A 23,154-nucleotide genomic window follows, 5' to 3' on the forward strand; every position below is an offset into this window, starting at 1 on the left:
ACTCCTTTGCCACCCTTTAAGAATGCCATTTTGGGGAACTTATCATGAGGGTCCAATTCTGTTAGCAGGGAAAAAAACCCACAATCACAAGTCTTTGACTTAAGGCCTTTCCCATTTTGCCTACTTTTGACAATAACAAGTCTCACTTTTGTGAAGGGGGTGGAAAGTATTCTCACAGGCCATGAAATGTCAGCAAAAAACTCCTTTCGGCCTATCCTAATCTGATTCATGTTGCAGAATTTCAGTCCATCCCATCTGGATGGTGCTAGTCGGGAAAGCTGGTTTATTTAATAACATCGCTTTTATCCAAATGGTGACAAGTTAAAATAATTGATGATAATCCTACAATCCATCAGATGGCAGCAGAGGGTAATACTTATCAAGAGGTCAGAAGAGCAAATAATTATTCTCTTGACTCTGGGACCCTCTCTTGAAAGGGTGGGGTTGCTCCTGCCACTTTAAGCAACCAGTGTAGATGATTACTTAGTTCAGCCAATCAAAAATATGACTGTAAATAGCATCTCCACATAGTTGTATGAGAGAAGAAGTAAAAGTCCTCAGAAAATACTTTCTTTTTCAGGCAGATCTCTATAAACTAAAGAGACTATCTGGAAAGCTTACCTTTCCTACTATAAAGGTTGGGCATGCCTCTGAAGGCAGAGAGCATTTAGATGGTATTGGAGTTCATACAAACAGACCTGGCAACGACTCAATTCCAGCATGCTCTGTTGCCATGCGGCTCTTAAAAATATATTTAAAATTATGCCAAAGTAGATCTGTGTGTGTGTGTGTGTGTGTGTGTGTGCTCGTGCGCGCATTCATGCACATGCATCTTCAAGTTTCCTTCCTACTTATGGCGACCCAATGAATTTCATAGGGTTTTCTTAGGCAAAAAAATACTCACAGGTGGTTTTGCCAGTTCCTTCCTCTGAAATATAGCCTACAGCACCTGGTCATTCTATGTAGAGCTTTTGCTTTCAATAACTGTCAAGCTAGTGTGACATTTTCAAGATACTTGTTGTATTCCTTCAAGTCATTTCCGACTTTTGAGATGAACCTATCATGAGGTTTTCTTGAAAGTTTATTCAGAGGAGGTTTGCCATTGCCTTCCCCAGAGGCTGAGAGTATGTAACTTGCCCAGGGTGGTTTTCTTTTTAAGGAAATTTCCTTGAGCATTTATTCCATGTTGGATATTTTTCCCTCTCTTTCTTTGTAGTTTGGTGGTGATTCTTCAGTTTCAAGTATGACATCCATGAATTCTGAACTTCATGCCAACTACAGTGACTTCAGCCAATCTTTGGAAATTTCTCCATTGGTCCATTCTGTCTTTTCATTATGGGGCCTAGAATCTAACGCTTACAGGGTAAATTGAAAGATAACTCTGATTTCCCTTTCCCTTTTTGACAGAGTATCATGACACAGATTAGTTACATGGTGTGCCTGAGTTGGGAATCATATTGGGATGGAGGGTGCAAGATAGTTATCCACAACATGTTGTCCTCCATAGACAAGATGACATCAAGAAGTGCAGCCACACAAATAGATATGATGACATCCCCAGCTGAATCTATGGATGGGATTTCTCATCACAGGAAGACAAGGTTGTTTATCACACATACTCTTATGGTGCTACTATTCCACTTTGACTGCCTAGCTGCCTCCTGTTGCATTCTGGGATTGCGTTTGGAGGGGTTTTAGGAGGCAGGTATTCTAAATACCCTCCTTAAAACTGCCAATACCAGAAGGCAACAGGAGGCAGCAGAGCAGTCAAAGTGGAAGTAGCACATAAGAGTATAGTGTGAAAACACTAGGTTTGGTTTTGCTGGCATTTGCTAGGATTCAACCAGAGTTTTTTTTACTAAATAGCTCCAGCTTTGTCTCCTACATCCAACTGAAGTCTTCAAATTCTGTGCAGTACAAATCAAGCACAGCTTTGGTTTGTAAAACCTGCAAGATGTACAAACTGCATGACAACTGCTTGAAATTGGTAAAATGTTTGGCCTGGTGTGATCATGGATAAAACCAAGAATAACTGTTAAAAGAAAGTGGAAACATTTAAAAGACCTTACTTGTTTATTTCATGATCATAAAAATACACCGGAAACTAACAAATAAGAGAAATGATAGTTAACAAAACCACATTATGATAAATTAATGAATATTTTCTCTCATCAGGATAAGCAGAATATTATGTGGCCTAAAAGATCTGATTGTGTAGAATCCTATCCAGTTATTCCTTCCCCAGAGGAACTACCAACTTATTTCTTGTATCCAGAAAACAGAGGACAAAGGCAAGCATGAATAATAAATCTATTTCTATGTAACTTTCCGATTGTACTCAGTGTGTCTTTTAGGGCAAGATGTGAAAAGTATATACAGTATAAACATAAAAATACAAATAATTCATGTTGTTATAATGTAACTGCTATCCAAAAATTAAGAGTGTTGATGAAAACAGATTGTCAAATAATTAGTTTTCTCTGAGCAGTGTACAATACATTAAAAATACAAAATGCAAACAAAAAAAAGTGAGTAGAAATAGACTTTTAAAATGACAATAAAACCAGCAGCTAAAAATGAAGGTACTTTAAGCCAAAATAAAAGTAGCAGTAGGGTGAGACTGCTAACTCTTAAAAGCACTATGAACAGGTCCTTAAAAGCCTGGGTAAACAAAAAGGTATTAATCGGCACTGAAACACAACATGGGTGTTAGGCAAGCTTTCATGGAGAAGGTATCCATTCCATCAACATCATTGATGAGATCCTTTTAACAACCCACCTGACCTAATATGGAAGGGGTATCTGGAATAGGACCTTAGGTTATGATTTTAGGATATATACCAGTGATGGCGAACCTATGGCACGCATGCCAGAGGTGGCACTCAGAGCCCTCTCTTTGAGCACATGTGCCATTGCCCCAGCACAGAGTTTGCCAGAGTTTGTTACTAGAAAGCCAGAGGGACATAGCACTTTGCAATAAATAAGTGGGGTTTGGGTTGCAGTTTGGGCACTCGGCCTCTAAATGGTTCACCATCACTGATATAGACAATTAATCATTTAGAAAGCTTGAAATCTCATATCTCCTACCTCAGATATAAATTGCAGTGAATTCACTGGGGACTTTTTTACAGTAAAGATGGATGATAGAGCTGTGCAAGATTCTTTTTTAGATTGCCCTTATTAATATGACATGATATGGAATACCCAATAAAATATATACTTTTTAAAATCTTCTGGTTAAGAAGAATAATTTGATATACCCTTGCTGGTCTTTAGGATTTATTTGTGCTCTGTATTGTTGCTTAAAATTAACATCTCTACACTCTGAATCATGTGGTTATTCATGTATATTGATAATTTAATTTTTAGGATCCATTCAATACTTAACAGCCCAGGGGAGAACCATGCACAGACAGATGTCTATGAACCAGATTGTTCTTCCATTACTGATGTGCATAACAGTGATTCTACCTACTTGCTGATTAAACAACTAGCCAATCATCTAGATCTGAATGTAAAGATGCCAGATGATCATGCAAAAAAAGTAAGATGTGTGTGCAAATGTGTGCTCTCAACTGTTAACACTTACATTGCCTTAATATGAAAATATCTGAGCATTTAGAAAGGAAAGTCATTAAAGGTGAATTATTTCCATTTATACCCTATCTACCAAACCAGCTCCTCCTTTTTACTGTGATTAAATTGTGTGCGCTTGATTTGTTCAATTAGTTACATGATACATATAATGGAGTGTCTTACTGTAGAGGTCTGCCTCAGTTAATGAAGTAGACATATTCTTGGACATTACTACTATAACAAAAAATGTGGTACCAGAGGCAGAAATAACATAAACAAAGATAGTTTCCTACTCCACAAAAAGAAGAGTAGTTCAACATGTTTCAGCAAACTTTTTATTCAAAACTTAACAATGCAGACATGTGAAATGAAGCCTTGCATAAGTAAACAAAAAAAAAATGAACCTTTTAGTTAGCATTTAAAGGCTTCCAGGGATGCCTTCCAGAATGCATTCAAGGATGACTTTCTTTCACCAGCCTCCACTTTTTCTTATAATTTGCATTTTAATGGCCAAACTTAAAGATTAGTCATTTTTCAACAGCTTGCTATGATCCCACAGTGATCAGGATGGGAAAGGCCTCTGGCTGCTCCTTCTTGCTCCTTTTGCCCTGTCTCCTTGAGGCCTTTATCTCATTGTGTCTCATTGTTAATTATCTATTGCCCAACATTATGAGAAAATTTAATATTGACCTACCTTACATTATATACATTCTATTAATTATTGTTTCACCTTGTTTTTCTGTGTAAGCAACCAGAAGCAAACCAGGGTGCATCTTTGCTGAGCTTACAAAATTAGCACAGTGATTGTGAGTTTTGTGAGGCTGATTTTAGTCATCCAGTTCAGCAGCACTAACAGCAGCAGCAGCAGTGTGCCTTGAGGTTTGCTGACAATTTATGGCAACCCCATGAATTTCATAAGGTTTTCTTATGCAACAAATAGTCAGAAGCGGTTTACCATTTCCTCCTTCTGAATATAGTTTACATCACCTGATATTTTTTGATGGTCCCCTTTCCATGTTCTAACCAGACCTGACTTTACTTAGGTTCGGCAATCAGAAAGGATCTGGTACCTTAAGAGTATTTGAGCTGACAATATAGCTGTAACCTTTAAAATATAAAAATGAAGTTTTCTCTAGGGTTTTAATTTTATGGTAAAAATCTAGTGATCTGTTAGGGTTTAGGGCTAAGCAGCCCAATTCCTACCAAATGCTTTGGACTGTAATTTGCAGAAGTACCAAATTTAAATCATTAAAACTGAGTAACAGCTCACTTTTTGCACTGAAAGCTTTCCTTTTGTATTCCCTGTTGCCTGGTGTTGAATGCCTTTCTGTGTTTTGCAGATATTATCCTCTCGTGTCAACAATCAATCAGTTACAGAGCAGCAGATAGGATCATTCATCTATCGTGCTATTGAAAAGGTGAGTCTGGCTGCACCTGCTGCAATGTGGGCATTTTACCCACATTGCCAGAGTACTAATATCTGCAGAAGCCACTGCCTTTTTAATCATTCAAAGCAGTTTATAAATCTAATATTGTCCTTTGGGGAAAAATTATTTATGATTTTGGTGCAAGGAAAAATCCAGCATAGTTTGACCTTACAACTTGCATTAACAACATCGCACTAACAGAGAGTAAAATAAGGAGTATTTGCAGCTGGAGAATTTAAAACCATTGGTCTCCTTGTAATCTTAATAACTAGGCATTGGACTTATTTTAATCTTGATAACAATTCCAACCATAATGAGTAATTTTATCAAAGGTTTGTAACTGCTGGCTGGTATGCAGCCTATATTTAATGAATGCAACTGACAATTGGAGACAGAATATTCCTCATGTACTTTGACACATCATGGAAGAATGCTTAACCTGATTGCTGTTGTTGATGACTACCCATTAAGGGTCAAATTTGTTCCTATCTACATCACTGCCTCCTATTTTCTGTTTCTTGATCTAATTAAAATGTGATGGACTGGTGCTTTTATAAAGAAATGCTAATGTGCAGCTAATTTGTACATGCATGGATCTCTGCTAGGAATCAATGACAACATTCTAGACTAATTAGTTTTACCATCTAAAAGAGCATCAGAGGATTGCCACTGAGAAGAGCATTGGTAAGAGTAACCTTTCTGTTCCTTCCTTTCTTCTTTAATTTCAGGCAAAGGATCCTTTATGGCTGGTGCTCAATGAGGCTGGCCTTTACTGGCGTGCATTTGGAAATGGTACTTTTGCCTTCAGTTGCTTACAAAAAGCTTTTAACTTGACCCCACATGAATTCCAAGATATTCCTTTAGTTAATCTAGCAAATCTTCTTATTCATTATGGCCTTCATCTGGATGCCAGCAAGCTTCTGCGAAAAGCTTTGGCCATCAATGCCTCTGAGGTGAGTGTTTTTTCTCTGATATAGTTCAAAAGAAGAAAAGCATGCTTCAGAAGAAGAAAACAACTTCAGTGTCAGATATAATAGTGGGATTAGTTCATTACATTTGAACTTTGGGAAGTTATTTCTTTATATTTAATTAAATTAATATTCCACTTCTCAAATTTGCCTAAATTCCTATCCCTACAGTCCACCATTTCCCTCTGCCTTGTTCAGGTGTCCCTGACTCTGGAGAGGCTTTTCAGGAGGAATGGGTTGAGATGTTGGAAAAGCTTTCTTCAGATCATGCTTAGTAGTATTCAAACCAGTAAGTGCACTAGACCACAACTGAACAAATAAAGGTGTGATAAATAATATGTCATTACTGTAAGAGCATATTTATTTTTCCATCCTACAGCTTTGTAATTCTATATTTTTAAAAGAAACTTTTGAATTTATCAATTTATTTGCTGCCTACTATATATAAAATGATATCTCAAAGCAGTGTGTTAATATTCTGCATTTTTAGCAACTCCCAAGAATGTGAAAGTACATTAAATCTTTAAAAGATTTTGAACTTTTTTCCCCCAGTATTTCTTTTGGGAAAGTGAAAGTTGGAAAATTAAGCAATGTAGACAACTTCCCCCCCCCCCCATTAACACAATGCTTGTTTTGTTTTGTTTTTAGCCCCTGACTTTCTTGAGCTTAGGTAATGCCTATTTGGCTCTGAAGAATGTCAGTGGGGCATTACAGGCTTTCAGGCATGCCCTGGACATTGCTACGAAATGTCTGGAATGTGAGAAGAGCTTGAAGCTGATCCGCTGTTTGCAGTTCTATCCATTCTTGTACAACATCACCTCTTCCTCCTGCAGTGGTAAGCAGCTGCTGAAAAAGTCCCAAAATTAATTGTCTCTGTAACACTGTCCACAAAAACTGAAACTCTTCTGTCTGTCATTGATGACCTGATTTGACTTCTAATCTCTTATGTCCAGTGGTATAAGGGAACAATGGTTTTCACCTAGATCTAGCAGAGAGTAATTTCATAGTCCAAACCAAAGCTCTTCTTCTCTGCCTTGCATCCAAAATTCTCCTTATAATGTCTGTGTACAATCTCAGCTGCTTAGAAAATGCTAGGATGGTTTCAAGATACCTCTATTGTAGGGATGTTGAAATGTTCTGATGTTTATAGCCATTTTATTTATTTGTTATTGATGCATGCATTCAGGTTGTTACAAATTTAGGACAACTTTAAGATGAACCTGTGGTGGGGTTTTCTTGACAGAATATATTCAAAGGGATTTGCCATTGCCTTCCTCTGAAAACAAGAGAGTATGACTTGCCCAAAGTCATCTAATGGGTTTCTATAGCTGAGCAGAGATTTGAACTCTAGTCTCCTGGAACCCTGGTTCAACAACCAGGCCACTACACCACATTGGCCTATTCATTTATTTAGCAAATACCAAGAATCCAAGAGGTTTTGGTGACAGATTCTAGTTCAGAATATTGTCACTTCAAACCCAATACTTTTCTTGGTGTATAGAAGATGCTGCTATACACAAAGCTGGTGCTCTGTTTCTTCAGAACCTGCAATAAATACTTGAAAAGTTTTAGATTCCTGTTTAAATCAAGAAATGAAAAGCATAAATTAATGACGTGTCCACCACTGTCCACTAAAGTTTTAGTACATTCTTGCTCCTTAATAAACAATTACATTTTCTTAGACATATAATCAAGGACTCTTCTTCTGAATCAGTATATCTGTATCTCTTTACCTTGTGAAGTAACATATCAAGAGTATTTAAGGCTTAAGTGGAAAATGTTTGTCCTACTTGAATATCCATTCTAGTCTTTAAAAAGTTAAAGAAGTAACATTCATGGGCTTAGAAGCAGGGCTGTTCATCCAGGTTCTCAGCAGGGATGCAGAACCTAGAATCTGGTTTCATCAGAATCTTTGTTCTCATTCTAAAAAGATAAGTCCTACATGTTCATTGAAGAGACAGGTTTGAAGCTATGAGAAAAGAAAAGAGGGGGGAGGGTTTGAAGTGGGGCTGGTCTAAGTGTCCAGCAGTCCAGACCCCAGAATTAACTGTCTTTAGTCCTCACCTGTTTATCTTTCTCCCATGGCCTTAAAGGATGTTGTTTGCTCCCACTCCATTCTTCTCCAGTCATAACCTTCATTCTTCTTCTTTCTTATTTTCTATCACCCCTTAGGCTGTTAAAACATTTCCACATTGTCCAGTTCCCAATTAGTCTGAAAGCAGAACACAAAGAAACTAGAAATGTGTATGAGTTTCCATAACTGAATACTGTTTACAGATATTCAGCACCCATTGTTCCTAAACTATCCATAGTATCTTATCTTTCAGGGGTCACATGTGATGTTAAAACCTCACATGTGTGCACTTCTGGGTTTTATGGGCATGCCAAATAAAGGGTCTCCTGTTCAGAAAACATGGGGTCAAAGTATCAGCTAATGAACTCTGCCTTTTATTGCTGAGATTCACATGATTACTGGAATGTGTGCACCTTTCATCCGCTAGTCTTACATGTCTTTAGAGTAAGGACTAGTTCTTCTGCTCTATTTTAAATGAGTACTAAAATAAAATCATGAATAGATTATGGGCTTTATTATGTAGGAGTTGTAACTTGCATCATTCTACATTAACTCATTCCACTTTCATAACTTTATGGAAGTAAATGAAAATCCTATCTATCATTTCATAAGAATGATTATCCCAAATGGGCATTGCCATTTTGAGTCATACAGATTATATGCTCTTTGTTAATAACCTGGGCCCTTTCAGAAATACTCAAGTTGGATTAGAGAAAATAGACAGAATGTGGGTGCAGTGTTGGAAGTTTCCATGTTAATATTATCCCCTCTTTATTGCTCTTCATATACTGTGTTCCTTTCTTTTATAGACTACAAATGTGGGCAACACTTCAGTTCATCTTGTTCATCCCCTGCTAATGTGAGAACATTAGAAATTTAAACATGAGAAATGATGTGGACATTTCTTTGTTGTTGTTTTTAGAATGTGAAATAAACATTCTAGTGAATTCAACTTCTTGATATTGATGATGTTGTTTTTTATGGGGTTACTCTTCAGATGCAAAGAAGAAACACTGGGAATTGGCCGCCACATTAAATTATCACTGTTGGCTCAAAAGGAAGGAATTAAATCAAGCATTCCAACTTTAGAGTGTACATCAAGTATTAAGAATACCCTGAATTGACTGAGCATAAGGGACTGCCTCATTTTAAGTCAGACCATTAGTCTTTCTTGCTTCATACTGCTGAGCCAGCAGTGAGAATCATCTGGCCCTCCAAATGTTGCTGAAGTGTAGTTCCCAGCATTCTTCATGATTATCTCTGCTGGCGGTGGCTCCTGGGACTTTAAGTCCATCAGTACCTCAAGGCTGCATGATCACTCTAGGAATGGCAGCAGTTTTGCCAGGATTTCAGATGGAATTTTCTCAGGTCTGCCAGAGATACCATGGATTTAACCTGTAAACCTCTTCATGTAAAGCATATGCTCTACCTCCACCCTAAGACCCCACCCTCCATAGATAAGAATATAGGTGAAAAATATAAATATTTATAATAGTTCACCTTTGCATAAGTGCTTTGGGCCTTCTGTCTGACATGAGTGGATATGGCACCATAGCAGCAATTGAGGTAAATTGTACAAGATAATTTTACATCCAAGTACAAATAGTTTGTACTAACATGGCCACATAGCCCACAAAACCCACAAAAAACTACAAATAGTTTTGCAGAGATTACTAAAACCTCACCCAGTATGCAGATAAATACAAAGTGCAGACAACTACGGTTTACTTCTTGTCACCTTCAAAATGAAGCAGAACCAATATGGACAGCTTGTTCACCTGTAACAGTATTTCTTCGAGTGGTCATCTGCAAATTCACACAAATGGGTTATTTTGCGCCTGCGCAGGAATGCTCGGAAACTTCTAGAACCTCTGGACAAAAGTTAATTTGCAACTTTTTGGCGGTAGCTCCACCCACCCCATATAAAGTCCCTAACAGTCCTGCTCTTCTCCACTTCCAAATAAGTCGCGCAAGGTGCGACAGCAAAGCTAGCAAAGTGAGCAGGACACTTAGGGGAGGATGGGCGGGTTTGTGTGAATTCGCAGATGACCACTCAAAGAAATACCGTTACAGGTGAGCAACCTGTCCTCCTCCTTCGTGGTCTCTGCGAATCACACAAATGGGTTCAGACTGAGAAGCTTAGGTCAGTGGAGGATGGAGTGTCATGACACAGGTTGTCAAATTCAACAATTGAATTTATTAACCACAATAAAGATATGCATTTCAAAGGGCACTTGTCATTGTCATTTGTCAAAAATGTAAGTGGACCATATGCAGTGCATAGGTCAATCACGAAACTGTGTAAGTAAACTCACTTTCACCTGAAAGTGAAAGTAAGAAACAACATTCAGTCAATGTAATCCAGAAAGCAACACTGCCCTCCCAAAGGCTGCATCATGTCTGGCTTTGGTGTCCAGCCTGTAATGTTTGATGAAAGTCAGTGGCTGGGATCAGACAGCAGCTCTGCAAACATCCTCCAAAGATATCCCAGTCAGAAAGAGGATGCAGCTACCACCCACGTTGCATGAGCCTGAACCCAAACCGGAAGAGGTCTACCTGACAGTTCATAACAAAGGTGGATGATGTTGGCCATCCATTTCGAGAACCTCTGCATAGTCACAGGTAGTCCCTTCTTGGCCTCTGAGTAGCAGACAAACAGCCGCTCAAAGCGCCTTGAACCCGAGGTTCTGTCCAGGTAGAAGGCCAATGCCCTCCAAACGACCAAGGCATGGAGCTGGTGCTCGATGTCGGTAGTCGAGTTCGGGGCCAGGGTCGGCAACACAATGTCCTGGTTCATGTGGAAGGCCAACACCACATTGGGCAGGAAGGTGATATCAGTACAGAGGACCACTTTCTCACTGTGAAAACGAAGATAAGGCTGGTCCACCCGTAAGGTACACAGTCCGCTCGCCCAACGAGCAGAGGTGATGGCCACAAGGAAAGCTGTTTTCCAGGTCAGCAGTCTCAAGTCTATGGTGGCCATGGGTTCAAAGGGCTTGGATGCCAAGCAGGAAAGCACGAGGTCCAAACTCTTTGCCAGTGTCAATACCGAGGATGGAGGATGAAGATTGTTGAATCCACTGAGAAACCTCTTTACCAAGGGGTCTTTAAAAAGAGAAGGCTGCATTCGAAATGGTAGTGGGAGCAGGTGGCTGAGAGGTAGCATTTGATAGAAGTCAAGCAGAGTTCCGTGTCTGCTAGGAACATCAGAAATTCCAGGATCGTTGGGACCAATGCTTGGGATGGAGGGATGTCCCTGTACTGAAGAAAGGCAAGAAACTTGTCCCATTTATACTGGTAAGACTTCTGTGTTGAAGGCTTCTGGGACGCCAAAAGAACATCTTTAATGTTGCTTGGTAAAGATGTCAGGGCAAGATCCTCCATGCCACCAATGGGAGGGTCTCCATGTCGGGATGGAGAACAAAACTGTCATGTAGGGACAGAAGGTTGGGACGTAACTCCAGCCAGAGATAAGTCCCCTGGGAGAGATGAAGCAGAGGAATGAACCAGGACTGCCTCGGCCACCATGGGGTGATCAAGATTACGTCGGAGTGGTCTGATGGGATCTTTGCCACTACCTTCGTAATGAGAGGAAAGGGAGGGAATGATTACAGCAGTCCCTCTGTTCACTTGAGCTGGAAAGCATCTCCCACCGAACCCAGAGCACGTGTCTGAGAGCAAAACGTGTGTTGAGAGGTGAGGCAAAAAGGTTGATCATTGGCTGTCCCCATAGTTGAAAAAGAAGGGCGACCACATCCGGATGGAGACACCATTCGTGGCACGGATTGGAAGACCTGCTGAGCTGGTCTGCTAGTTCATTTTCTTCTCCCAGCAGGTGTATGCACTGGAGAAGAATCTTGTGGTTGATGCACCAGTCCCAGATTCTGAGAGTGATATCCAGTAGGGTCTGGGACTTCGTGCCACTTTGTTTGTTGAGGTAGTACATGACAGTGGTATTGTCTGTCAGCAAGACCTTGTTGGAGAGAAATGATTGAAAAGCTTTGAGTGCTTTCTCCACTGCCAGCATCTCCTGTCATATCTGTCCTTGATGGTGAAGTTCAAGGTGTAGGCCCCCCAACCTTGAAGAGAGGCATCTGTTGTGAGAGTGATGTCCGGCTGCGAGGGCAGGAAGGGCATCCCGATATGTTGTCAGGCTGTAGCCACCGGAACGGTGAGCATCTTGGAGGGAGAGTCCCAAACGGGATCGAACACAGAAAGGAACCAGGATTGGAACGATCTCAAACGGAGTCTCACCCACGGATGGGGTGACAAAGGTGGTCGAGGCCAGATGTCCCATGGCTACCTGAATAAGATGAGCCTGTACGCGTCTTCGTGGAAGACATGCTTGGACCGCTGAGCGAAGAGACTGAAACCTGTCTTATGGCAGATATGTCATGGAAGTTTTGGAGTGGAGAATTATCCCAATGAATCTGACCTGTTTGGAGAGGGTCAGATTTGATTTGCCCAAGTTGACCTTGAGAGCAAGGGAGTCCAAGAGGGACAGCAAAATGGACGTTCAGAAGCAATGTCACTCAGGATGGAGCCATGAAGAGCCAGTTGCCCAGGTAGGGAAAGACTGTGTTTCCCTGTTGATGGAGGTAGAAGACTACCGGTGCCATGCATTTTGTGAACACTCTTGGAGCCGTGGAGAGGCCGAACGGCAGAATTCTGTATTAGAACATCTCGGTACCAAAGGCAAAGGCGAGGAACCTCCAATGGTTTTCGTGAATCGTAATATGAAATTAGTCATCTTTCAAATCTGGAGTCAGGAACCAGGAGTCTTTCTGTAAGAGTGGTAAAATAGAGGCAAGGGTTACCATTCTGAAATGGCAATAAACAATAATGGTGTTTAATTGAGGCAAGTCCAAAATGGGTCTAAGACCCGAGTCCCTTTTCAGGACAGTAAAATATTTGGAGAAAAAGCAATATCGAGCCCGAAAGAGGTCTACAGGTTCTATGGCGCCTTTTGTCAAGAGTGTGCGCACTTCATCGAGAACGGTGTCCGAGGGGAGAGTGGAAAGCACAGCTCCAGTAGGCGGGAGCTCTTCAAACTCGAAGGCATAACCCCTACGAACAATGTCTAAAACCCAGGAGTCGGAGGTGATAGAAACCCAGGTGTTAAAGTATGGCTTTAACCTATCACCGAAGATGGTGACCGAGTACACGGGAACACTTCAGTGTCTTTTCTTGCCTCAAATGTCCTTCTTCTTATAGCCTTGTTGGTATCTAGGCTGAGAAAGTTGTCAGCAATCAGAAGAGGCAGAAGAAGACTGGGAAGGCTGACGCTGGGCAGGTCTGTCCTGAGGTTGGTACTGACGCTCCTGCTGTTGGTACGGCCGTTGTTGGTTTGGAGGGTACCAAGGGCGATGAGAACCATATCTCTGATGCAGTGATCACACCGAGGATGAGGACATGCCATGCTTCTTTGCTACTGTTTTCATCCTGTAGCGGAAATTAAGTTTTTCATCAGTCTCTTGGTTAAACAACCCAGAGTTGTTGAAGGGCATGTCTTCTATGGACGATCTGGCCTGTGGAGTGAGGTCAGAGGAGCGAAGCCAAGCATGGCATCTGAGGGTGATGGATCCCAACAGAATCTTGGAGGCACAATTAGTAGAGTGCCTCACTGAGATAATTTGCTGTTCTCCAACCAAGTGAGCTTTGTTACGGAGGGCAGTTACTAGTCCCTTCCTGTCATCAGGGAGCTCGCTGATGGCTGGGTCCATCTTCTCCATCAGGAGCTGTATATAGGCCCCCATGCATGTAGCATAATTGGCGATTTTCATGTCCAGAGCTGCAGAGGCATAAAAATTTTTTGCCAAACCGTCTATCTTCTTGCTCTCCTTGTCTGCAGGGGGGGAGATGGATGGGGTGCAAAGGTCGTCTGTGACCTTTCCACAATGGCTGAGTTAGGCTTTGGATGTTGAGAAAGCCAAGCTGGTCCAGACAGTGTCACCCGATAGAGGTTTTCTATCTTGCGTGACGTGGACGCAGTTGTGGCAGGGGTGCTCCAAGATCTCTTGGCAATCTTTTCCAAAGATGGTAGGTAAGCCAGAGATGGAGGGGCTGGAGTACAGTCATGGATTCTTTGTTCTGTGGGATCGAGCGCGTCCTCATCAGTCTGGGAGACCTCCAGGACTAGAGCAGATGCCATCCGGATGATTCTGTTGCAGAATGATCTAACATCATCCGTGGAAGAAGGAGCATCATCAGGCTTACTAAATCTCTGAGGAGATGAAGATCCGTCATCCTCAAAATTAGGTGTAGGAGAGTGCGACTGGGACCGAGAACAGGACCTCATACGGCATCGGTCCGGAGAACCTTCCAATTCAGGCAAAACGTCTCTAAGAGGGGTCAAGCGTCTCCTTTGAGATTCAGGATAGTATCCCTCTTTGTCTGAGACAAGGACATCACTCTGGTCAGGCCCGGCAGATTACAACAGAGGTGTGTGGCATCCACGGGCAAGAAGTATTGCCTGGTTTGATGATCAAAGACAGGATCAGGGTAGAGGGTAAAAAGATCACAGTTGGGTTGGTTGTGAGCTTGGGCCTCGTCGGCTTCCGTCCCGAGAGTGGCCCAGTCTCTATGTGGAGGAGAATGGGACCAAGGCCTATCTCTCTGAGTGAGGATAGGAGGATCAGGATCTCTGATCTCTCCTTCCGATTCGGAGGTCTGGTCAAAGATCGTCCTTCAGAGTCAGACGGCTCGACAGAAGCACCCTTGGTTCCAAAGGAGTCAGAACAGAGGCTGAAACCGCCATCGGGGTCGGAGTAGCAGTGGGCTCTGAGTCTGGCAGGGGCTCCGAGACAGTACTGGAAGGGCCCTTATGATGGGATTTCACCACGGGGGAAGCAGATCTGGTCATCTGGGGTGGTCTTGCTCGGTCAAAGAGGACTTGGAGGACTTTTGCTTGTCTCCATGTTTCCTCTTGGAGGACTTTGAAGTATCCCCAGACAGATCCTTCCCTGATCTTAGGGGTTTTTCCTTTGAGGCCACTGAAGTGGACGGCCTCGTGGAAAGCTCTAGGTGAGGAGTCGAAGTAGAGGCTGGAGAAGGTTGGAGGACCTTTTCATAAAGGGAAGCCTTCAGTTTTTGATTTCGATTTTTCAAGGCCTGAGTAGTCATGACCTTACAGTGGGGGCAGTCCCTGGGGATATGGGTCTCCCCCAAGCAAAAGACACATTTCTCATGTCCGTCCAAAGTTGGGATCTTAACCCCGCACTTGGCACATCTTTTAAAAGAGGCCATGATCAAAAAGGATAGTCAAGAATATCGTAGTCAAGCTGTAAATTGATAACAAAGTCCGTAGGATAGTCCATGTGAGTGGTCAAGAACAATGCTGTTGATCAGAAGTCCAGAGATTTCAATAAGAAAGGCCAATAGAAAGGTAAATCAAGCTAGCGAATTTCCTTGAGCTGCTAAGCGCGGCAGAATGAAGGAACTGGAGAAGAGCGGGACCGTTAGGGGCTATATATGGGGTGGGCAGAGCTACCGCCAAAAAGTTGCAAAAGATTGCAAACTAACTTTTGCCCAGAGATTCTAGAAGTTTCCGAGCATTCCTGTGCAGACGCAGAATAACCCATTTGTGTGATTCACAGAGACCACAAAGAAGAAATTTATTTCCTCTTCCTCATTCATTTATTTAACTATTAGCTGAGTATGAATACATATGTTGATATATTCCTTCAGTGTTTAAGGTTTATTAACATGATAAATATTTCCTATTTAATTTTTTAAAGGCTGGTTCATATACAGAATGTGTCTTCATCCACAGCTTTGGTGCAGCTTCCAGACTCTTAGGACACATGCATCATTTAAACAGCATACCTCCAAAGTGACTTGAAGCAGCTTTATTTTGGCAGTCTGTATGGGGCCTAAGAATTCAATTAAAGCCTGAAGTCTTGCTTACCCTTTTTATATACGTGGGCCTTGTGGTCTCTTCCAACTCTATGATTCTGTGATTCTACGTACAGAGAGATGGTCAGTAATTGTTTCATTTACATCAGCACTGTCTTTTTCTGAACAGTCATGGACATCAGTCGCATTCCTCTGTAAGAAGTGTGACCCACGTATGGCTCAGTCTGTTCACATGTAGGATAAAAGTCTTGTGTGAATAGTCTTTATAGGAATTCTTCCACCAAGGTGACAGCACAAAAAAGAAATTATTCAGCAGTTTTGCAGTGATTGCTTTACATATTCAAATAAATAAAAGTTTACTTAACAAGTTTGATTGCAATCCATGTATTAAGTGCACCACCCCCTGTTTGTTTATTGGCATTATGTTGTAGGAAATAAATCTCCAATAAATCTTGATCACAATACAGTGGTGCCTCGGGATACGAAATGATCGCGTTACGAAATTTCCGGGATACGAAAAAGTCGGATTGGCAAAAACTGTTTCGGGTTACGAAATATTTTTCGGGTTACGAAATTCATTTCGGCGCGAAATTCAAATGCTGCTATAGGCTTTCCAGTGCTAACGGAGTATTTCGGGTTATGAAATTTTCGGGTTACGAAAGGAATGGCGGAACGAATTAATTTCGTATCCCGAGGCACCACTGTATTAAGTATAATAGAACATCATGCAGTAGTTTTTGATGCACCTACCAAGCTTAGGAAGTTAATCAGACTGATGGTTGCTGTCTGCAATCACCTGGATAAACATCTTTGTACTGATGATCATGCAGATATGAGATTGCCTACCTTCCCAAAACTGGGAAAGGTAAACCCATCCTATTTTCTGTGGTGTGTGATCTGATCTTCAGTTAAATATTTTTATGCACACACCTATTATTTTGGTTTTCCACTAAAAGAAAGATGAGGAAAGGGCTGAAGTACAAACAGGTAGTACTTCTTTCCCTTAATCTAAGAACACAGTGCCCATTGGACAAATGATCTTCAAGGTGTCTCCATCTGGGTACAAAATTACACCATAAAAAGTGATGGTCACAGAACCATCACTTTGGTTCTCTATTGGGAGAAAAGCAGGATAGAAATCAGATTAATTAATTGTTCCCAACAAGTTATATTAATAATGGTATTCACTAGTATTAAAATTCATGCAGGTGTCAATAGGATAAGACAGTGTGCTTGTGTTTAAACCAGAGGTAGGGAGTGGTAGCTGTCCAGATGCTTTTGTATTACAATTACAATGTCCAGTAATCCACCATTGTCCCTGTTGGTTACGGCAGTAGTAGGCAGCAATTATGTGAACAGACACAGCTCCTCATCCCTGGTGTGAGTCGTACATATTTACTTATAACTAAGTGCTTCTTTGTGTATTGGGATTACCCCCTTGTAAGCCTGTGTAGAATTGCATCCTGAAGAGCTCCTACCAACTTCACATAAACCCATGGGACATCTTGCTTTCTTCCTTTCTCATCCCCTCCAAATCTGCTCCTCAGGGTCTCTCAAACAGGTTTAGGAATGTGCAGAAGGATGCTGAAGGATATACGGGGAAGTTGTTTCACCAGCAGTTTCCATTCCGCTGGACAGACAACAATGGATACAATTCGATATATCCCCCAAATGTATCACATTTTCCATTTTATATCTCCTTCATCCAAGGTCCAGATTGTTATATTTCTGGAGAAAAGGAATTAGTAAAACAAGAAGAACACATTTTGTATTCATATGTTTAGAAAAAGATTAATCGTACAATTTGAAAAAAGTTTAACAGTTATTGTCATCTTATACATGTCTATTTGAAAGCAAGTTATTATGAGCCCAGTGAGGCTTGCTCTCAGATAAATGGACATAAAGACTGCAATCTCTTGTTTAGGTTAAAGCCACATGAATATAATAAAGAAGTAATGGATAGCCACAGCTATCCTTAGTTTCTTTCAGTGACACATCTCTGTTCCAGATTAATGTGGGGGGGGGCATTATTGTTAGGAACAATAATCTATGTAAATCTATGACTGGCCAGAAAATAATTTTCAAGCCAGGTCTGAAAATTGTCTTACCTATTCCATTGTCCTTGTATGTATTTGCCTTTGGTGTGATTGTAGTGTTTTCAATGATAAGAACTCCAAATGTTGATGAACATCAGCCCCCACCACCTCTAGCCATCATGGCTGGTGGCTGGGGATGATAGGAATTAGGAGTCTGATAATATATGAAGGATCAATTTCCCCACCCTGCTTAAACTTGAAGCGTTCATGCTCTGTTTTTCATTATCTATCATTCTAGTTCTGCTTTTATTAGTTTTACAGTGCATACTTGAACAAGTTCATACTCATTCCCAGTCTTATATATTCTTTAAATCATCTATTTCTAGAATAAGTTTTTAAAAACATTTGGAGCTACATCTGTACCTACTTTGAGCACTACTAAGCTTTTAAAAAATCCTTTCTGGTGATCTCTTATGGCATGCAGGTACAGTGTTGGCTTTTCACAGAGCACATTTCTTCTCTGTGTTTCCTGCAATTAAATTCAGGTGATTTAATAGAATAGACCAATAGCATCCCTAGGGTTGGTGTCACCTGGTGCAGTAACTCATGGTGCCTCCCCCCCCCCACTGACCGCCTCCAAGAATCCTTAGTAATGCTTTTTTGCACTAATGTTACTCGTAAATCGTAATTCCCATAAACCACTGAATGAAATGCTAATAGTTGTGACATAAACAACTAGCAAAATTAAAATTATACCTTTAAATTACAGTATCATATGCACAGCCTAAGTGTATTTACATATGCATAGTTAAAATTTGGTTAAAATGTAAAGAAAATCTAAAAAGAAAAAGTTTCAAAAATATATTTTTTTAAAAAATAAATTTTTAATTTTAAAATTTTGGGGGCCCTCTCCTTTTTCCTCCCACTGAGCTTCACCCCACTCCCACCATTTCTTAAAGCATTTTAAAGGGAAACAGATGAATGCCACAGCCTATTTCTGCCAAAATACAGATGTTTGAGGAGCAGTGGTGTCATCCTTCCCCCTTAGGGTGTCACCTGATGCAGTCCGCATCACTGGAATAGACTGGATTTAATTTCAGCTCATCCAGGTTTTTGATTTTAAACTTTATTGTTGTATGTCTTCAAATAATTTCAAATATATGGCTACTCTAAGGCAAACATGTTGTTGCATGCCTTAAACTTGTTTCTAACCATAAGGTAACCATAACCTTAACCATAGTTTTCTGGAGCTGAGAGTGTGTGACTTGCCCAAGGTCACCCAATGGGTTTTCATGACCAAGTGGGGAATAAAACCCTCATCTTCAAAGTCATAGTCCATGCTGCATCATAAGGCAAACCTATCACAGGTTTTTCATGGCAAGATTTGTTCAGAGTGGGTTTGCCTTTGCCTTTCTCTTAGGTGGAGAGCATATGAAGTTGCCCAAGGTCACCCAATGGGTTTCATAACAGAGCAAGAATTTTAATCCTTATCTCCAGAGCTGTAATCCAACTCTCAATCCACTACACCATACTGGTGCTCTTTGGCGGGGGGCTATTCTACAGGTGCAAAGAAGAAACACTGGGAATTGGACACCGTGCTTAATTATTGTTATTTCACTGGCTTCAAAAGAAAACTTTTTAAAGAAATTAAATCAAGCATTCAATTATTAGAGTATACCTCAAATACTAATAGTACCTAGAACAGTCTGAACATAAAATTGTTTTCAGATATTATAGTCACCCATCCATTTTCAGGACTTCGAATCTGCATCCCTTGCCCGTTCGCAGGCAGCAAACAGAGAGGAACAAAATAAGGCGTTGTTTACCTATGGCGCGCGCCCACAGATGCCCATTTTCCATTTGCACAGGGGGGAGGGCAGAACGGATCCCCTGCAAAACGGAGAGGCAACCATATATAGTTAGACGACGTTTATATAGTTTTTTGTCATCATTTCTGCACAGGGGGGAAGTTCTAATTTGAAGCCCCAAATTTCAAGTTGGAATAAAGTCAGTAATATGACTATAAGAAATCAAAAATATAGTCATGTTAGTCTGTAGAATCAGTACATAGAGAGATCTTGTAGCACCTTTAAGACTAACTGAAAGAAAGAAATTGGCAGCATGAGCTTTCGTAGACTTCAGTCTACTTCCTTTGATACATTTAGTGGAGTGGAAGCCAGTTACAGACATATATATGCCATTGGTATGTGAGGATGTCAATTCCAATTACAGAAATCAGTTACTGTACCATAACTTTGTGTCCATTAAATTTGCATAATTATGTTATGAAGAAAAATTAATAATGCTCAGAAGCCACAATTACCAAGACCATCATTCAGTTCCTGGTCTACTGCGACACAAAATCAATGTAGGTATAATCAATAGGAAGGCTGTTTCTTTTTTCCATCATCATAATCATAATATGATTTATTTATATTTCCTGCCTCTCCCTATGGATTGAGATGGGATTATAACATAGTAATATATAAAGTCATAATCAAAGTTTACAATAACCCCAAACCCTCCCCCATTAAAAATTATGAAAATTCAACAATTAAAAACAACATCAATAAAATAATATAAATTAATCAGAATGGAATGGACCGTTACGTACTATTAAAGGCAGATGGGGCTATCTTTCTTCGGGAGGTCAGTCTGGGAAGGCCTGCCAGAAGAGATCTGTCTTGACAGCCTTCTTGAAGGCACCTAAGGTGGCAATAAGATGGGTCTCCTCTGGCAGGTCGTTTCAGAGATCCGCCAATTTCAGAGTGGCAGAAAAGAACACCCTCTGGGAAGATACAGCTAATCTGGTCTTCTGTGGCTGAAGTCGATTCTTCCCAGAAGATCTGAGAGTATGATGTGGATTGTATAGGGAGAGGCATTCCCACACGTAGCCTGGACCCAAGCCATGTAGGGCTTTAAAGGTAATAAACAACACCTTGTACTGTGCCCGGAAGCTGATTGGCAGCCAGTGAAGAGCTTTTACAACAGGTGTTATTAGGTCAAACTTGGACTTGCCAGTGACCAGTCTGGCTGCCATATTTTGAACTAAATGAAGCTTCCAAACTTGACACAAGGGTACCCCCATGTAGAGCGTGTTGCAGAAATCGAGACGAGAGGTTACCAGCATATGTACCACCGCTTCTAGGTCCCCTTGGTCCAGGTAGGGTTGCAGCTGGCGTATCAACCAAAGAAGTTGATAACAAGCGCTCCTGGTCGTCTCATCTATCTGGGATGACAACTGAAGGGATGAGTCCAGGAGCACTCCCAAGCTGTGAACACAGTTCTTTATGGGAAGTGTGACCCCGTCTAGGACTGATTGGCAAATCTCCAAACCCAGCTTTGGGGTTCCTATAGTGAGTACCTCCGTTTTTGAAGGATTCAATTTGAGTTTGTTTTCCCTCATCCAGAGCATTACCGGGAGAACCATATCTGTTGGTAGGAGTTAGGGCTGGAATTAACACTATAAAACAGTTGCAATTATGTTTAGAAAACAAGCTTCATCCATATGTCTGTGGTTCCTATTTCATTAGTTATATTGAAAAAGATGATGAAGATGAGAAGCAGGCAAGAACTGTGAGGCTTTCTACAAGTTTTTTGTTAGAAGAAATTGTTACCCTCATCTTCTCCCATATTTAATGAATGAGTGGAACAAAAAGAAAAAGCATTTAGCTAGGTTTTAATACCAGTAAATGGCAAAATATAACAAATCATAGAATCATAGAGTTGGAAGAGACCACAAGGGCCATCCAGTCCAACCCCCTGCCATGCAGGAAATCCAAATCAAAGCATCTCCGACAGATGGCCATCCAGCCTCTGCTTAAAGACCTCCAAGGAAGGAGACTCCAAAGTTGATATGATGTGTGCCTTCAAAAGCCTATTATTTCTAAGGTGTTTTCTACTGTACAAATGTAGTTGTTCTGTAACTTCAAATTGTTTCCAATTTCTGGTGAGCCTGAGACAAACCTATTACAGGTTTTTCTTGGACAGATTATTTCAGAAGGGGGTTTTCATTGCCTTCTTTTGAAAATGAGAGGCTGTGACTTGCCCATGATCCCCCAATGGGTATCCACATCTGAACAGGATTGTGAACCCTCATCTTCCAGAGTACTAGACAAGACTCAACTACTGCATCACACTGGCTCTCCATAGAAGTGTAATATGACAAGAAAATGATATAGAGCTCACTTGAAAATAAGTGCTTAGCAAAGCTCACAAAATGCTATTTCACTTATTCTTAAGTAATTTAAAAACAGCTTTCATTCCTAAATATAGGCTGTTGTATCCAATTTAGTATTCACTTAAGAGGAACAAAGAGGCAGAAAGGCAACTGTGGTGGGCTTGTGTGAGTGAGGTATCTGCAGCCCATTTGTTTCAAGCTTTTTTTAAAGGAAGCACTGAAAATGGCTACAACTCAATATCATACTGAAGAAATAAGTGAAGGATTAACGTGAGAACACCAAGTGGAGTTGCCTAAAACTGTCTTCACTAGAAAAGTTTTAAGGTGACTTCTAAAGCTGAGAATTTTGAAGAAAAAGGAGCTAGCCTGACAACACTGATTTTGGCATAGGCTCCCTGTTTTAAACATCTGATCCCACACTCCTGTAAGATGCATCTGAAGGATTCCTGTTCAGCAAGTGCTGTCCTAGCATAGTTAGGAAAGGTAGCCAAGAACCTTTCCTAGTCTTACAGGTTGGATCTCCCTTATCTGAAATGCTTGGGACCAGAAGTATTTTGGATTTTTAAGCGTTTTTTTTTTAAATTTATTTTTAAATATTTGCATATACATAATGAGACATCTTGGAAATGGGACCCAATCTTAAACATTAAATTTATTTCTGTTTCATATACACCTTATATCATAGTCTGGAGGTATTTTTATATAATATTTTAAATAAATTTGTGTGTGAAACAATGTTTGTGTACACTGAACCATCAGAAAGCATAGCCATCCATGTGGACAAACTTGCATTTTGGAGTATTTCAGATTTTGGAAGTCTATTTAAGGGATATTCAACCTGTATGTAGCAAAATTAACTTTTAAATATGTAGCAAAATTAACTTTTAAAAGCAGCTATGACTGCTGTTGTATGCACATTTAGGGGACATTTCTGCTATGTTCAGTGAAATGTACTAATTATTATACTTTACTTTTCTAGTCCTATGCATAGGACTGGTCTTATTTCTTTCTGGAGTTATTGATCAAAAATGAGGCAAAT

The 23,154-nt window shown here is 40.7% G+C and overlaps 1 protein-coding gene across 1 annotated transcript in view; it reads left to right on the top strand.

The window, feature by feature from the left end:
* Positions 1-23,154, top strand: part of TTC17 (tetratricopeptide repeat domain 17) — a 118,276-nt gene that overhangs the window by 26,940 nt on the left and 68,182 nt on the right. The window contains exons 11-16 of the mRNA XM_042459708.1: positions 1,217-1,363; positions 2,176-2,291; positions 3,370-3,544; positions 4,917-4,994; positions 5,732-5,956; positions 6,620-6,806. Coding sequence (XP_042315642.1) covers positions 1,217-1,363; positions 2,176-2,291; positions 3,370-3,544; positions 4,917-4,994; positions 5,732-5,956; positions 6,620-6,806 — 928 coding nt within the window. The remainder of the gene's footprint in view (positions 1-1,216; positions 1,364-2,175; positions 2,292-3,369; positions 3,545-4,916; positions 4,995-5,731; positions 5,957-6,619; positions 6,807-23,154) is intronic.

The sequence above is a fragment of the Sceloporus undulatus genome, chromosome 1 (assembly GCF_019175285.1).
Source record: "Sceloporus undulatus isolate JIND9_A2432 ecotype Alabama chromosome 1, SceUnd_v1.1, whole genome shotgun sequence".
NCBI lineage: Eukaryota > Metazoa > Chordata > Lepidosauria > Squamata > Phrynosomatidae > Sceloporus > Sceloporus undulatus.